At 33.3% G+C, this 16,293-nt stretch overlaps 3 protein-coding genes across 3 annotated transcripts; all 3 read right to left on the bottom strand.

Moving 5' to 3' along the window:
- Positions 1-6,639: 6,639 nt before the first annotated feature.
- On the bottom strand, positions 6,640-9,012 carry LOC108476957 (vesicle transport v-SNARE 12-like). The gene is made up of 5 exons (XM_017779345.2): positions 8,540-9,012; positions 8,379-8,437; positions 8,123-8,299; positions 7,359-7,529; positions 6,640-7,014 (listed from the first exon to the last, which is right to left on the bottom strand). Exons 1-5 carry the CDS (start codon positions 8,634-8,636, stop codon positions 6,859-6,861), a joined length of 660 nt encoding a protein of 219 aa, XP_017634834.1. The 5' UTR covers positions 8,637-9,012; the 3' UTR covers positions 6,640-6,858.
- Positions 9,013-9,264: 252 nt separating this feature from the next.
- Positions 9,265-12,086, bottom strand: LOC108479629 (26S proteasome non-ATPase regulatory subunit 11 homolog). Its single transcript, XM_017782343.2, has 2 exons — positions 11,933-12,086; positions 9,265-10,816 (listed from the first exon to the last, which is right to left on the bottom strand). Exon 2 carries the CDS (start codon positions 10,790-10,792, stop codon positions 9,524-9,526), a length of 1,269 nt encoding a protein of 422 aa, XP_017637832.1. The 5' UTR covers positions 10,793-10,816; positions 11,933-12,086; the 3' UTR covers positions 9,265-9,523.
- Positions 12,087-13,887: 1,801 nt separating this feature from the next.
- LOC108477827 (uncharacterized) lies at positions 13,888-14,788 on the bottom strand. The gene is made up of 2 exons (XM_017780313.2): positions 14,292-14,788; positions 13,888-14,122 (listed from the first exon to the last, which is right to left on the bottom strand). The coding sequence occupies exons 1-2, from the start codon at positions 14,715-14,717 to the stop codon at positions 14,036-14,038; spliced, it is 513 nt and encodes a 170-aa protein (XP_017635802.1). The 5' UTR covers positions 14,718-14,788; the 3' UTR covers positions 13,888-14,035.
- Between the last annotated feature and the right edge of the window lie 1,505 nt (positions 14,789-16,293).

The raw sequence follows: 16,293 nt of genomic DNA, 5'->3' as shown, positions 1-16,293 counted from the left end.
TTATTTACTGTTGTTAACAATTTTTTTTTTCTTTTAACGGATTATTACATGGCACATTAGCTCATTGATTGACTGACATATGGTACTTTTTATTGACTTTTAACTAAAGTTTAAGGGAAAAAAGTTTTAGACTAATTATAAGAAAATCCTTAAAATTTAGTCAAAAGTCAACAAAAAATGTCACATGTCAATAACTCAATATACCACGTCAATAATTCATTAAAAGCAAATAAAAATTTTAATGATAATAACTAATTCACACAATTATCATATTTAGGATAACTAAATTAAGAAAAATTTTAAAAAATCATAAGATTACATTTGAACACATAAAATTAGTTACATTCAAAACTAGTATATACATATGCCCCTTTTTTTATGTTTCTTCATTATTGTTTTATATGGTTTATCAATAATATTTAAAATAAATAAATAAATGTAGGATTCATTCCATCTGTTTGTTTCTCTCAATAGTTTGTGTAGCCATAAATTTTATTTTGTATTTAGTGTGATCTGTTGACTTTGTATATTATTCCGTTGTAAATAAACAATCTTATCATAAACCCATTGTAATATTGAAATTATATAATAATGGAGACAGCAACCTTAGTCGCCATCTCTATATTTGGTTTACTTGTAAGTTTTACTGGGTATGCCTTATATACTACTTTTGGGCAACCCTCTCAACAACTAAAAGATCCATCCGAAGAACACGGAGATTAATTGAAATAATGAGCCTTCCAATTTCGGGAGGCGAAAATTGTTTATCAATAATATTTTAAAATATTTAAAAAATACCTACTTATTCCTTCTAGTTTGAGAAAAATCACATAAATCCCTCAAATTTATTTGCTAAGTAAATTTTAAATAAAAATATAATTACTTTTATTTTTTGTCTTTATTTTCTTTTAAATTTTTTATTTCATTTTAATTACAAAATAATGAAAACTTAATTAATTTAAAGCTGCATTAAATTATTATAAAAATTAAATTACTAAAAATAATGAAAATTTAATTAATTTAAAACTACATTAAATTATTATAAAAAATTAAATTATGTTTTATTTTAGATAGATGGGTCCAAAATTTGAGTGACTTACTTGACTTAGTATATATGATCCGAATTGATCATATTTATGAATAATTCTAACTTCAAGCTAAATAAAATATTTTAAACTTAAATTTAATTCATTTATTTTGAAATAATTAATTGCTGTTGTTTGGAAATATTTAATGGAAAAGTAATTGATTAAAATATAAACAAATAAATAAAGAAAAATGGAAATAAATGGGTGTTATTCAAACAATAAGGGAAGAAATTTCTTATCAAACCTTAAGCGTTCTTTGGATGCATCGTGAGATTTGTTCCAATGAGTTTAAAAACAATAGTATCGATCAGATTAAATACTGTAACAATGAGGTTGAAATCAATGGCGAAAATGAGTTTAGTTTCAAATACAACAATTGAGAATTTATAGTGAGAAAAGAAAATGAAAATTAAGAAGGTTAGATTTAAAGATTAAAATGTGTATAATTTTTTATAAATTTAATAAATAATCAAAAGTTATTAAAATTTATATTTATTAATAGAAATTAAAAATAAAGACTATCAAATATTATTTAATATTATTTAATAAGATAACTATTTTAATTAATATTAATTTTATAATGATAAAATATGTTGTCTCTTATGTCACAGTCTACGAATCAAAGCTCATGATTATTGCATACAGAACATCCCATAGAGGTCAATTTATTAAATGGAGCTCATTTAACCCACATGAATTGATCCAATTTGTGGAACCCATAGAGAAGCCCATCTACCTAAAGCATTGGTAGCTCGATGAAACACTCTAGTTAAACTAGAGTCACTAAGGTAAATAGGGTAAATCATAAAGGATAAGATTGTATAGAGTTTAAATTTATTAGGATTCTCAATTGTAGATAGGCTTTAATCTTAATCATCGATGTAACTCAATCTATACCATTGATTTTGGGGGAGCTCAACTATAAATAGAGGCATCCCTCTTCATTTGTATTCATCCCATTATATTCAGTTATTCTTGAGTTAAAAATATATTTATAGCATTTACTCAAACACTTGGTGTGCATTGTTTTCTTGTGGCTTTCCAACACTTTTGTTGCTTTTTTCAGTTCGAGTTACTTCCACTATATTTTTTCTAGTGCCTTAAAGAATTTTGGGAGAATTCTCATCTTTCGAGAGTTAGGCTGACTTAGGTGCATTTGAAGCGAAGAAATCGCCCAAGGCTGCACAATTTACAAGACTAAAGTTCTAGCCCTGTGACAGTTAGTATAAGAGCTAAAGCTTCTAAGGTGTCGATTAATATGTTGAAAGGAGTAGACGAGCAAAAGCTAATGAACACTTCTAGGAAGGCTAAGAAAGCAAGTCGATCGAGGGATATGTTGTCAACTTTAGATGGTAGAGTGGCCAAACTTGAGAGCTCTATAGGTGATGTGAAGGAGACCCTTGAAGAAGTTGATGGGCGTACAAAAAGCTGGAATCGAGGCAGGATCAGTTCAAGGACCAAGTGACAGAAGTCCTTAGTGACAATATAGGTGTGATACAACGGGTCCTGAATATCGTTGTGGGTGAACTAACTAAGAAGAATGATGCTTTCAAGGATATGGTGTCAGTCTTGAAGGAATAGATTGAGGAGCTCAATATTTGCAAACTTGCTTTAGGTAATGGGGTGTTAGTTGCGACACTTATGCCTAAGGTAGATGTCCCGAAGTTGAAATAGTCCAATGGGACGAGGTCCACAAAGGATATGAACAACTTCTTGTGGGGAATAGAGCAATACTTCTGTGTCAAAGGCATCATGGATGATGCTACTAAGGTAAATACTACTGTCATGTATTTTACTGATATTGCTTTGTTATTGTGGCATTGTGGTCCACAAATGAAAGACGATGTGGTACTGCTATTGAGACTTGGGATGAGTTTCATGGAGAACTCAAGGCACAATTTTACCTAGAGTATACCGAGGATGAGGCCCAGGCTAAGTTGCGCCAGCTTACGCAACAGCGCATAGTGAAGAAGTATGTGCGGGAGTTTAGTGAAGTTATGTTTTACATTTCTGATTTGGGTGAGATGAAGGCGTTTTCTCATTCATGGATAGGCTAAAGCCATGGGTGAAGTAAGAGCTGCAATGCTGAGGGGTTCAAGAACTTTCCAAAGCTATGACTATAACGAAGTCCTTATTTGAGCTTGTTCCGAAGAGAAACAAGTTCGAGTCTTTCGATCCCAAAGAAAGAGGCAATGGTGAGAGAAATGAAGAAAGGTCGGTCGAGAATAGCAATGACAGTGGTGGCAATGGGAAACTATTGAATGGGAAGTAGAAGTCCAATTTTAAACTAAAAAAGCCAATGAGGTGCTTCTTTTGCGAAGGTTCACATATTTGAGGGATTGTCTGAAACGATCCGTATTATTTGTTATTAATGGGGATGATGAGTCAGATAAAACATCAATAAGACTCAGTTCGATTGTGCATTTTGTCGAAGCCAAGAGAGTTAAAGAGAATGAGAATAATCTAGCAAAGTCCTTCTTGTGTTGTGGTCCGCATAGGATGCGAGACTGTCCAAAGCGATCCAATATATTCGTAACTAATAAAAAAGAAGCAGAGCTTGTTGAGAGTAAGGTATTGAAGTTTGGGTTAATGATACTCAATTCTGCGAAAGCGAAGAGAGATTGCAAGCAGAAAAGGTTTATGTATATGGATATCAACATTGCAGGTCAGAATAAGAGTGCTCTTATTAATACGGAGGCATTAGACTTGTTTATATTAAGAAAATTGAGGGTAAACTTGGTTTCTCAGTTAGTGAGCCAACTAAGAAGATCAAGGCTGCTAATTCCAAAGAGGCCTCAACTGTGGGAGTAGCATAAGGAGTTGAGCTACAAATCGGTCAATTGAAAATAAAGGAAGACTTCGAGGTAATTCACTTGGATGATTACAACTTTTTTCTTGCCTTAATTTCCTTGACAAGATTAATGCTCTTTTAGTTCCTTTTGCCGATTGTATGTGCATCCTAGATACTCGAAAACAACAATGAGTTGTGCCGAAAAGTCAAGACATGATGGGCGAAACAAAGGTATTGTCAGCAATCCAATTCGCTGAGGATGTTCATAAGGGAAAGAACATTGGCTCGGTAGATCAATAGAGTGCTAAGGAGACCACATTGGAAATGTTAGAGGGTAACAAATTGATTGAAGTTTGTTGAGTCATCAGCGAAGCTACCACTTAAGAGAGAGATGGGTTGTGCATCGGACTTTAGGGGAAAAGTGGTGATGCAAACTGGATAGCTGAGACGAGTAAATGAAACTAGTAAGGTATGTTTCAAACACATTGGTAGTGTTTTTCATTCTGACTTGTTGGCTTGGCAAAGACATAGGAGCCCTTTTAAAATTCTAAAGCGAGTAGACCAAGAGGCTTACAAACTAAAGTTAGTAGCGAGACTCAAAGTTAACCCGATGCTCAAAGTGGATGTGCCAAATCCTATTTGTTTGAATCAAAGGATCTTGATCAGGTCAAGTCACAATGTGGGCAAGTAAGATCGGTGGACTCTTGCAAACGAGATGTACTAGAAATGAGAGAAATGATTTGAGTTAGAAGACGATGGAAGTGGAGGCAAGTGTTCCGAGTGGCAGGACCGCCTGACAGAGAGGCTAGTTAGGAATCGACCGAGGCATCAAGAAAGTTCCAAGGCAAGTCAAGTAAATATCATTCCGAGGATGCAATGAAGGCGTTGTGAGAATGGGTAGGAGAGAAAGCCATAGGTCGCAAATCAAAGCCCATGACCATTGCACACAAAAAGCTCCATTTGACCCATATAAATTGATTCGATTCGTGGAATCCATAGAGAAGCCCATTTACTTGAAGCCTTGGCAGCCCGTTGAAACATTCCAATCAAACTAAAGTTAACAGGGTAAATAGGGTAAATCCTAAAGGGATAAGATTGTATAGAATTTAAATCTCATAAGGCTCTCAATTGTATATAGACTTTAATATTGATCGTCAATGTAACTCAATTTGTACCATTGATTTTGAGAGAAGTCAACTATAAATAAAGGTTTCCCCTTTTTTTATTTGTATTCATCCCATTTAGAGGTGTCCATAGGCAAGGTTAGACTCAACAAAAAATTTAGGCTCGAGCCCAAGCTAGATAAAAATATTAAAATCTGAATCCGGCCCGCCCATATTAATTTGTTTATATAAGTTTTTTGAATATATATAATACATAAAAAATATTAAAATAAATATTTCCCAAAAAATTGAAAATAAATTAAAAAAAATATGTATACTTAAATAACACTAAAATAAATGTAACTTAACAAGCAAATGTGAAAAATAGTAGCAAAAATAACAATAAAACAAGAGTTATACAATATCCAAATAATAACAACAAAATAGTAATAATATAATTGTGAAATGGTAGCAAAATAGTGAAAAAAACCAAGAAAATAACAAAAAAAACCTTACTCGAGACCCAACCCGTTTTCTAAACAGGTATTATTTTTTAGCCCAAGCCCATTTTTCGGGTCTATATTTTTACCCAAACCCACCCATTTTTTGGGTAGGCCTTCCGGCGGGGTGGCCCGACCCATGGACAAGTATAATTCTATTGTTTTCAGTTATTCTTGAGTTAAAGATTATATATGGAGCATTTACTCAAACACATAGTGTGCATTGTTTTTTTTTGTGGATTTCCAACAATTTTGCTACTTTTTTCAGTTTGAGTTGGTTCCACTATATTTTTTCCATTGCCTTAAAAAATTTTCGAGAAAATTCTCACCTTTCAAGGGCTAGGCTTAGAGGTGTGCATGGGCCGGTTCAGGCCGGGCCCAACTAAAAATTTAAGCCCGTTTGCTAAGCCCAGACCTAGCCCGACCCGAAAAATGGGCCCAAAATTTTACCCAAGCCCGACTCGAATAAAAATGTTAAAACCCGAGCCCGACCCAGCCCGCCCATATTAATTTTTATATTAATTTTTATATAATTTTAATATATATATAAACTATCAAAAATACTAAAAATATCAAAATAAATATTTTTCAACATATTGAAAATAAATTTTAAAAAATATGTATACTTAAATAACACTAAAATAGATGCAACTTAACAAGCAAATGCTTCTAAAATAATAATAAAATTAACAAATGTATTTAAAATAATAAAAAATTAACAATAAAATAAAATTTATACAATATCCAAACAATAACAACAAAATAGTAATAACATAATAGTAAAATAGTAACAAAATAGGGAGAAAACAATAAGGAAACAATATTAAAAAAAATAATTTTTTTTATCATGTAGTGAATTCGGGCCGGGCTGAGTCGAGCTCGGACCCGAGACCCGGCCCGTTTTTTAAACGAGCCTACTTTTTTTACCCAAGCCCATTTTTCAGGTCTATATTTTTACTCAAACCCTCCCAAATTTCGGGCGGACCTTCGTGCCAAGCCATGCACACCTCTAGCTAGGCCTGACTTAAACGTATTTAAAACGACAAAATCACCTAAGACCGCACGAATTGTGAGATTAAAGTTCTAACCCGTGACAGTTACACAAGGTTAAAATTGTAAAAAAAGTATCCAAACACAAAACTTTTAGTGAGAGAGCATTATTCTTTAAGATACCATCAAAAGGAGACTCGGAAAAATAAATGCAGACAACAGTTTCACTTGATGTATTTACAACATACAACAAACAGAAACGTAAAGAGCAAATATACATATAGCATATATCAGTTCAAAGTGTTAAAACATTATTTAAAGATGGAAGTATCAAATGCGGATCAACATATACAAATTGCAGACCATTAATGGTTCAAAAGATTTCATCAGCCATGTGAAATCTTGTAATACAGGATTAAGATGATTGCAAGGACAAGTGCTACGATTATCGAGATAACGATCCATTTGTTCTTGGTAATCCTTCTTGACATGGTTGTTAAAACTTTCTTGCTCTTGTCAATGGCGCTATCCACATCATAAAGCTTCAAAACAACAAACAAACACATAAATTCAATAAGCTCATATATATAGTTGGCAAGTAAAATAATCCGAATCAGACAGTTTTGAGCTCAAGTGAAGTTCAAGTTCTGAACAGGTATGGGGTGGAATATTTGAAGGTTAGATCAGGAGCGGAACGAGTAAAAAGTCTACCCACCCCAACCTGTTGCCATTTCTAAAAAAGCTCCATTATGCATGAGAAACTAGCTAAACATGTAATATGTACCCAATTGACACAACAAAGAGATTAGAGGGAAATCAAGGTTCAGTGAAAAAGAACAATATGCGATCGAGAAATAAGCATGAGCATTTCGATGAGAAACAGCACCTTGTTGTGGGCATGTAAAAGAGTTTGTCGCTGTTGATGCAAATCTTCAAGTATCGAGATACCGAGCTCTTCTGTTTCCAGAACAGTTCTTCTACTCTCCTTAATTCTCTCACTTGACTGATTTAGTCTCTCCACTGACATTGACAATCGATCCCTTTGCTCAGCAGAAACCTGCACCATGGGTCACGACTCAACACAGAAATTCTTCACCAAGTTGTTTAACAGTCAAAAACAAGCATGCATGTCAATAAAGACTCTGGCTTAATGCTAAGAAGGAGGTTCCAGAACTTTGAGAATTTTGAGTTACTACCAAGCTCACGTTTCATCAAGTGTGGGTTCGGTCTAACTTCGTATTGGAGTTGTCCAGTTATGTTCAGGCTTGTTTATTTGATTTATTCAAGGATTTTTTATACATGGATGTAATACTTGATTATTATTATTATAACTTCAACAAATAACAACAGACTATGTTGTTCTTGCTCTCTGACTCTTCAATGTTTTTTGAAGTATACGTATTCGATACTCGTGCCTAACACATATGAACTTTTCAAAGATCCTCCAAATGCATACAAAAACAAAGAAAAAATTGAACATACTTGTATCGAACATATACATATGTAATGCAAGTAACATAGGCAATGACTTCACATAAAGTCTCTCCAAGCAAGTTAGATGACAAAGTTAAAGTAGACGCATAGAGTTATAAATCAAGTGGTCATCCCTCAAACATCCTAAATCATGTCATAGAAAGATCCAGAAATTACCGAGTGTATATCAGCAATCCCTGATTCTAACAACTCATCATGAGCATTAGGTGAAGAAATTCTCTTGAATTCCTTCTTCAATTTGTTCAGATCAGCTTTGTATTCCCTTAATTTAGCAAGAAGAGAAGCCTTAACCCCTGGTTGCAAACTCCTTGCTTCCAGGTCCATTTTCCGAATCTACCCATAGAAAAAAACAAATCCATATCAAACAACAAACCCACATAAACAAAACCAAAATCTTTAGACAACATAGTACCAGGACATCAGCCTCATCGATCCCAGAATTGATCTCCGAAAACTTCTGTCTCTTCTGTTCTGCAAAAGGTTTTCACACCATAAAAAATTATATACTTTTTTTTGGTGGTGGCCCCGGGGGGGGGGGGGATTGAAATGGATTGATCCATGTTAGGAAAGTACCTGAATCTGTAATAGCAGAAGCAGAATTGCATTTTCGGGAAAGATTGGCAGAGAGTTCGCAGTACTGTCGTTCATAACCTTCGAAAACCTCACTCATCTTCACAAAATTTTCAGCCAAAGATTAGATCACCAAAGAGAAAAAGATTTAGATCTGATTGAAGAAAACTGTTGTGGAAGTTGCGGGTTTGGTAAAATAATCTAAATTTTACTCAACTCTTCATAAGAGTAAAGTAAGAGGATTCAATTGACTTTTTCTTGGGCGAGGACCCGTAAAACTGGACAAAGATATAGCAAAGCTTCCTTCGGACAGCTAGATTCTGTCTCGTGTTTTGTTAGTTGTAGTTGCCTTGTTGGTCGTCTCTTCTACCCAAAACGCTGCGTGTTACTCCTTGCTAATTCATGGAAGCACCAGCCATGCCAAGTCCGAGATTAGATCAATTTAGTGCATAGTATTAGATGTAAAATACTGTTAAATAAAGCTAAATTGTAATAGAGTTATTATTTACAGTTAAAAAATGAAATAAAAATGATTTATTTCACTTGCAGTTCAACTCCAAAAAATAATTATGTAGGAATTAAATTTATCAATTTAATATTAAAAAGATCCCCTAAAAAGAAAAATCAAAATAAGTTGGCATTTGCTAAGAAGAATGAATATATGGAAAAAAGGTATATTCATAAATACTAAAAATTCAGTGATCCGAAATAAATAGGATTCTATATCGTTTATGAAATAAAGAAAACTAGGCCATCAATTATAAGCAAACGAACAATAATTGAAAAGTCAAACAGTAGACAAGCATATGGTGAGCAAACACAAGATTGTCTGAATCAACTCCATATTTTGAACCAAATGTTGTGCCGCAATACCATTAAATTAAAAGCTGAAACATTAAAACATGTGAACATCCAGTGTCACTGAACACTTGTTTTTCGCTAGAACCGAGTTGCAAGCTGTATATAAGCATCGGTAAATCTTGACTCTTATGCCATTATCTTAGCAGACCTCACATAGAGGCTATCTACAACCTTGCCAATGTTAGAGATGGTCTCCAATGTTGCAGGGAAAATGGCATCGGTCTTGGGATCGTCAAAGATGACAAGGCATCCAGCACCCTGATCCAGCGTCCCTGCAAACTTCTTATCAAGAATCATCTGAGAAAGTTTCTTCTCCACATGGTCTACAGGCAACTCAATCAGTTCAGCAATATGTGCAATCTCAACCCTTGAGAAAGGCTCAATCAATCGGCACAGGTTCTGCTCCAATAGAGTGTCATATAGGGAAGAAAGGTGCCTGTGAACAATTGGGTCTTCCTCTAGTTGAGCCTTGAAATCACGAAGAGCAATCTCGAAAAGCTTCAGGGAACGTTTGGCATGGGCATCAGCAACAGCTTTCATAGCATCAAGTTCAGGCCCCACATACTGTAGCCCTGCCTTGGATGATATTATACTAGCAACATCATCGGCCTGGCTCACCATTATCTTGCACAACAACATATACTTGAGGCTAAATACAGCACGGGGATCTTCTAGGGCATTGAATGCTTCAAATGCTTCAAAGAAGTAGCTATAACCAGTTTTGTAATCCTTTTCCTCTGCATGGAGGATTCCGCTTTGCAAATCTATATTACCTTGTTGCGCTGGTGGCACATAAATTGCATTTGCCGCTGTCCTTGCAGCTGTTAGAGATGCCTTTGCTTTCGGCAGGTTTCGAAGAGAGAAATGAAGCTTACTCTCTAACAAGTCTATGTCGACTAGAAGAAGCTTGTCATCCAACCTTCTGACCTCCTTGATTAGACCAGAAAGGAGATTCAGTGCTTCAGAGTACTCCTTGTTCTCCATCAAAAGTGCCGCAAGCTTTGCCTCAACTCGTTGGCGAAGGAAAGTTCGCTTCTCAGCACGAGTCCACTGCACCACTTCTTTGCAAAGAGAAATCTGGAGATCTGATGTTCCTGGTATCTTAGCTACATCATCAATTATACCACGGACAATTTTAGCAGTTTTTGCCTTTGGAATTAGTGCAAAAAAGGGCCTCAGTTGGGTCAGAAGGCTTCTGAGCTCCTCTGCTCGGTTCTCTTGTCTAAGAAGATCAGATAGATTTGTTATGGCCTGCTCTTTAATCCGTAGAGCATCGGGAGCAGATGCAGGATTTTCCAGTACACGGTAAAGGATTGAGACGGCTTCAGATGGTGTTTTGGCTTCTAAGGCCTGAGCAATTGAGTCAGTGGTTGCTGGGAGATAGGACGAAGACATTGTAAATGCTTACAAATCCAAAACCTGCAAAATCAACAATTCAGTTTGACATAGACGAACTCACATAAATAATTAAATTCCAGTACAAAAAGGGATACAAAGGTTAAAAACCCGAGAAGTTTCTAGCTACTTCGACAAAATGGATTGCAGCCATTCTAGCTAGTAAATCTCAAATCGGACAAACTCAACAAACAACAGACAATGGAATTTAATAGCAACAAATTAGATTACCATCACTCAACAAAAAGAATAACACCATCAAACAACTCAATTTTTTTACGCAACCAGAACTATTCTTACAAGCCAACTCCGACCTTCACAGGCCATACAACCTTTTATAAAAAATTATGAGAATAAAGAGTTCAATTGTTCAGTCCCCTTTAAACATGTTTTACCACAAATCATTGTCCATCATCCATATCCATGTGCCATTTCAGAGATCTACTGAGAAGAGGTGCAGATTATACAAATCTATAGAAAAACGCCATAAATTCTACGAATCCACAACTACAAAGTTTGTTATTGCTAAAGGTTTCAACATATTGCAAGAGCACAAGAGAAAAGGATATTAGGGCTCTTTTTATGTGACCTACAGTTACCCACTGAAGTTTCATTTCATTAAACCTCAAATAACTATGGAATGTCAATTAGTTTCCATGGAATAAACAGTCATGTGACATCAAAACCAAGTGATAATGAGCATCCGCAACCCTTGAAATTTTCAATCTTGTGATGAAAAAATTGGAAGCGTCATAATTGCTTCGAGGAACGCGGATATCTAACCATACTTGAAATTGCAATTATTAGCTATATAAGGTTCCATCTCTTGCTAACAAGGGAAAGAAAAGGCTAAGTCACCTAATAGAGTATTCATAAGTAAAAAGGTGCTCAAAAGTTTTTTACTCAGATGATCTGATGACAAATCAATGGCGGCGGCGGGACTGCCTTGAGCACATAACACATCAAAATCAAATAAAAGAAGATTTCAAAGAATAAGCATAAAAAGAACCAATTCACAACGAAAATTACGTTGTTAAAGAAAATTAGCACGTATATCTTGAATCATACCGGGGAAAAGAAACAAAGCAAAGTTTAGACTAACAAAATTCAAAACCCTAAAGTAAACTTTGAAAATCATACCTCTACTCAGAGAAGAAGACTGATGAATCGATCTTTCCCCGAGTTACACGCTTCCTGTTCAACTCAGATTGTGCCCTTTAGGATTTAACTAGTTCATGTTTGGGTCGGATCCGACCCGATAAGAGTCGCCCGAGTTATGCTGCAAGAAACTTCATTGACCGTAGATGGACTTTGCTTTGTAATTTTGGGCTTTCAAGTGATTTGGGCCGTTTCCTAGGCCTTTCCTAATCGAAAATCTTATTAGTGATTTTTTTTTTGCTTTTTTTTTTAAAGTAAAAATATAAATAACTTTTGCTTCTAGACATAAAAATTTAAATTTTGATTTACACCAAAAAGAGCTTATTTTGAATTTATTTAAAATTTAAAGTAATAACAAAACAGCACATGGTATTAGTTCATGAAATTTATATTGTTAAAAACTGTTATGATGTTGGAAAATTATTGTTATTATGAAATTCACTTTTTCTTTTATACATATACATTAGTTTTTACCCTCCCATGTACGGATTGATTACATGTAATTTTGTTGATCATATGAATAAATTGTTCAATGGTATGTGTTAGCAATATTTTAATTATTTAAATTATTATTTTTCTAAGTATTTTAATATGCATTATAAAAATATGTTATTTAAAACTAATTTATACACTGGTTGCTGGTTTATTTTATAAAATTGTAATTATTTAAATATTGATCTATTAACTAAAATTGTTCATAAATGATATTTGAAAGATAAAAATAACTTTAAAACCTTAATTTTAATAGGAGTGATCCACTTACACCAATGTAAAATTAGAGTAGTTTTATATTGTTTAAGTAACTTTTATACAATTAATATTTTAATGATCCAACTGTTGAATTTATCGATATAATTATACTTATCATAAATATAAAAATTTGAACCGATCGAGATATCTCTATCATATCAACGTAAAAAGACATATATAAAATGTTCATTAAATAGTTAAAAGTTTTTTTACACAGTGAATTTAATTAATTTGACTAAACCAAAAATCAAACATATATAGTAGCATTAATAATTAACATCCTATAGCATTGTTGATGGTCCTTTTTTCGGTTCCATAAGGTCATTCTCCATATTTATAAGGTACGACTACTTGATGTGATGTGCTAGGGGGTAATTAGGTGACATGCATAATGACATGTTACCTCCCTTAGGCTTGACATGTATCCTTAGAGATATTCTTGCTGCAATCTTGCGGTATACGAGATCGTACCACAATGTGCCGAGTTGTTGTAGAGAGGCAGGGAGCCAATAAGTTGGCGAATTATTGGAGAGTGGTAAGCTGATTCAGGTCAACATACTAGATTATGAACTGATTCGAGTCAACTGACTGAATCGCTAGCCGGGTCGTGATATATTCTATAACAAGCATAAACATTTAGATTTAGACCTACGTAAAAAAAAAAAAAAAGGAAATAGAAGTGATCAAATTGAATGCATTTGAAATTAGATCAGGATCAAATTGAATTAATTAAAATTGTACTGAGTATCAAATCGCACAGGAAACAAACTGAAAAAGATTTTTTTAAAAAATTCAATTACACCATCATTGAAAGAATTTCGGATCCTAAGGGTTCAAAACGGGTTGAAACACAAGCCCCTCTTTTAATATAAAAGATAATTTTTATTTTTATTTATTTATAAAAACCTTCGAAAACAAATTCTTTTCTCCATAATAGTTTTTCAATTTTAAATCACGATGACAAAACATGAATTGCAAAGTTAATATTTGTTAATTTTTCATTTATTTTGAGATTATTTGATAAATAATACAAAATTAAAAGAAAAATAAAAGAATATTACAATGATTTTTTATATATAAAATTGAAAGTTGAAATAAGTCATGATGGGTAAAACTAGCATAATTGTAGAGTTTATAATTTTAAAAACATAAACCAAAAAAAAAAGTAAATATTAATAGGCGTCTAATTGTACAAATATGGGAGTAGTATATCGAGATATATATATATGTTTTCTGTTGCATATACAAAAGGGTACTGTAAAAATTCATAAACTGACTAAAACTTGCAAAGGAAATCATGAGTGAAAATGATTCCATGTTGATAAAAATGGTCAGTCAACTGACTCGAAGCACTGGAACCCTGCGTTGTGTAGATATCAGCTCTTTCATATGAGCAATTTGAATAAGCAGCTTGTTGATCATCTGCACCATTAAAATTGGAAAAAGAAAAAGAAATCTAGAATTAGTTTTATGTTTGTGGATATATGTATGGGTATGAACTCATATCGGATATACATATATATATATATCCATGTGAGACACCTCGACTACGAGATCATGAAAGAAAGATAAAAGAACATTAGAAATTGACCTGGTCTTTCTCTTGAATCAAAAGAATCAAGGGATCCTTCTTCTCTTCCTTGACTCTTGCACGCCATTTCCTCATTTTAGCATACACATATGGCACCAACAAAGCGGCTAAAATACCAGTAATTGCCCCAAAAGGCCAAATCCCCAAATAATATCCAAGTCTAGCAGCAACTTTTACAACCCCATTACTCAGGATTCGACCAAACTCGTTAGCTTTCTTCAAAGGCCCTGAATTAGGTTCATCCCCATTGTTAGAGGCGACTGATGAATTAACCTCTGCTTCATCACCCGATGACATTTCGAGTCCTCGATGAACAATGTCTGGTTCAGCTGGTGGTGTGGACTGATGATGGATTGAGCTTGAATGTGTTTGGACTTTGACTTGCTCCCAGTCGTTGTAGCCACCCCATGTTTCGCCTTCATCCATTTTATCTCTAAAGATTGGTCCTCTAATTGTATATATTGGCTTAAAATATCTACTTTGGATAATGGCAAATAAAATATCTCTGAAGAAGGGCTTGAGAAAGTGGGAACCGATTAGGATTGTTGCTTAGGTCTACTTCGTTTGGGTCTTCCATTGGGAGATTATTGTGTGCCAACCCCTCAATCTCATTGGCATGAATTTTTTTTTCTCATAATTGCTATAAATGATTTTTCTTAAAAAGTAACATTTAAAAAGGTTTTAAAGTTGGGAACTTCAATATAATATAAGTTGCAATTTTGTTTAAGAAATTAAAATTAATTCAGTTAAATCATATACTTTTTTTAAATTGATAACTGCATAATTTCTCAATTATTTGTGATATTTTTCTTGAATTATATTTTTTATCTTTATATTTTATTTATTATTGATTTACGAAATAATTAAAGAAAAAAGAGTTTAAAGTTTATTTTTAACAATTTTTTTATTTAAATTTTTAACACAGTGTAATTTCAATATTTCGACCATAACTTAACTATAGATCTTTTTGGCCCATAATATACGGATTCAAAGAGAACTAAAAAATTTAGCTAAAGTTATTCCATGGATGAAGCCCAAAAATGTTAAGAAGATATCCAAAAATGGCATGGAAGTTTGACGCGAAAATTATCAAAATATCTTAAAGAATTCTATTTTATATGATTTAGGGCACTTTGTGTTTTAAACATTTATGGTTTTTTTTTTTTTGCCCAGTAAATAGACATTATTAGGTTAAAACTTAAGAGATGTAGACCTAGTCCTTCTTAGTTTTATTTTGTTTTCTTTATTTTATGTGTTTATTTAAAGCTTAAAATGGCTGTCGAGTCAATTAGGATAATTAAATCTGTAATTATTTAATTCATTCTAATACCAGTGCAAACTGTATAATTCGTTTATATCGTAATTTACATGTGGTGTGGATGTGCAATCTAGCTTAAATGAACCCCGTTGAGGTGGGTTTGTGGGTTAGGGGATTAAGTTTCTCTAGTTATTAATGTTGTTGGTAAGTTAAATATTAGGGGTTGAGTTACAAGGTTGTTTATTAATTAAGGAAGTAATTGCAAATAAGTTGTCTCTAAGTTATTGAACAAGTAAGGTGAAATTAGTTGTCCAGCATTTTGTTAACAACTAGAACTAGTTTATTAAAGGCATGAAGTTATCATTACATCGATGATTACATCTATGAATCAAACAACAATTTTACTTTTGACTAAAGTTTTTTTTACCATTGATTTACCTTTCTTTTACAATCTCCCTTTATTTTGTTTTAATTTTAGTTTTTAATTTCAAACCTCCTTTATTTTTATTTTTATTTTTATTAAAAATATAAAATTATCAGCGGTTTACGTGAATTCGATTCTACTTGCCACTTTCTACTAATCTTATATTTTTAAGTAGATTATATTTTTATAGGTCTAGGCAGCTTAATAAATTTTATTAAAAATGTTTAGCAAATCCAAATTTTAGATAGTTACAAATTTTTTTTTTTTAGTTTGAAACTGCAACCTGTATATCAAGGGTTTTTGCACTATGAGTAAAAAGT

The sequence above is a fragment of the Gossypium arboreum genome, chromosome 12 (assembly GCF_025698485.1).
Source record: "Gossypium arboreum isolate Shixiya-1 chromosome 12, ASM2569848v2, whole genome shotgun sequence".
NCBI lineage: Eukaryota > Viridiplantae > Streptophyta > Magnoliopsida > Malvales > Malvaceae > Gossypium > Gossypium arboreum.
This window is presented reverse-complemented; position numbering and strand designations above follow the sequence as displayed.

What these genes read in the sequence shown, in the direction of transcription:
- LOC108476957 (XM_017779345.2), bottom strand. Translation starts at nt 8,636, where the DNA reads ATGAGTGAGGTTTTCGAAGGTTATGAACGACAGTACTGCGAACTCTCT. An exon ending in TCGATGAGGCTGATGTCCTG is followed by an intron (nt 8,300 to 8,378) that starts GTACTATGTTGT and finishes TTCTATGGGTAG; the next exon opens with ATTCGGAAAATGGACCTGGA. An exon ending in TTTTACATGCCCACAACAAG is followed by an intron (nt 7,015 to 7,358) that starts GTGCTGTTTCTC and finishes GTTGTTTTGAAG; the next exon opens with CTTTATGATGTGGATAGCGC.
- LOC108479629 (XM_017782343.2), bottom strand. Translation starts at nt 10,792, where the DNA reads ATGTCTTCGTCCTATCTCCCAGCAACCACTGACTCAATTGCTCAGGCC.
- LOC108477827 (XM_017780313.2), bottom strand. Translation starts at nt 14,717, where the DNA reads ATGGATGAAGGCGAAACATGGGGTGGCTACAACGACTGGGAGCAAGTC. An exon ending in TGATTCAAGAGAAAGACCAG is followed by an intron (nt 14,123 to 14,291) that starts GTCAATTTCTAA and finishes TTAATGGTGCAG; the next exon opens with ATGATCAACAAGCTGCTTAT.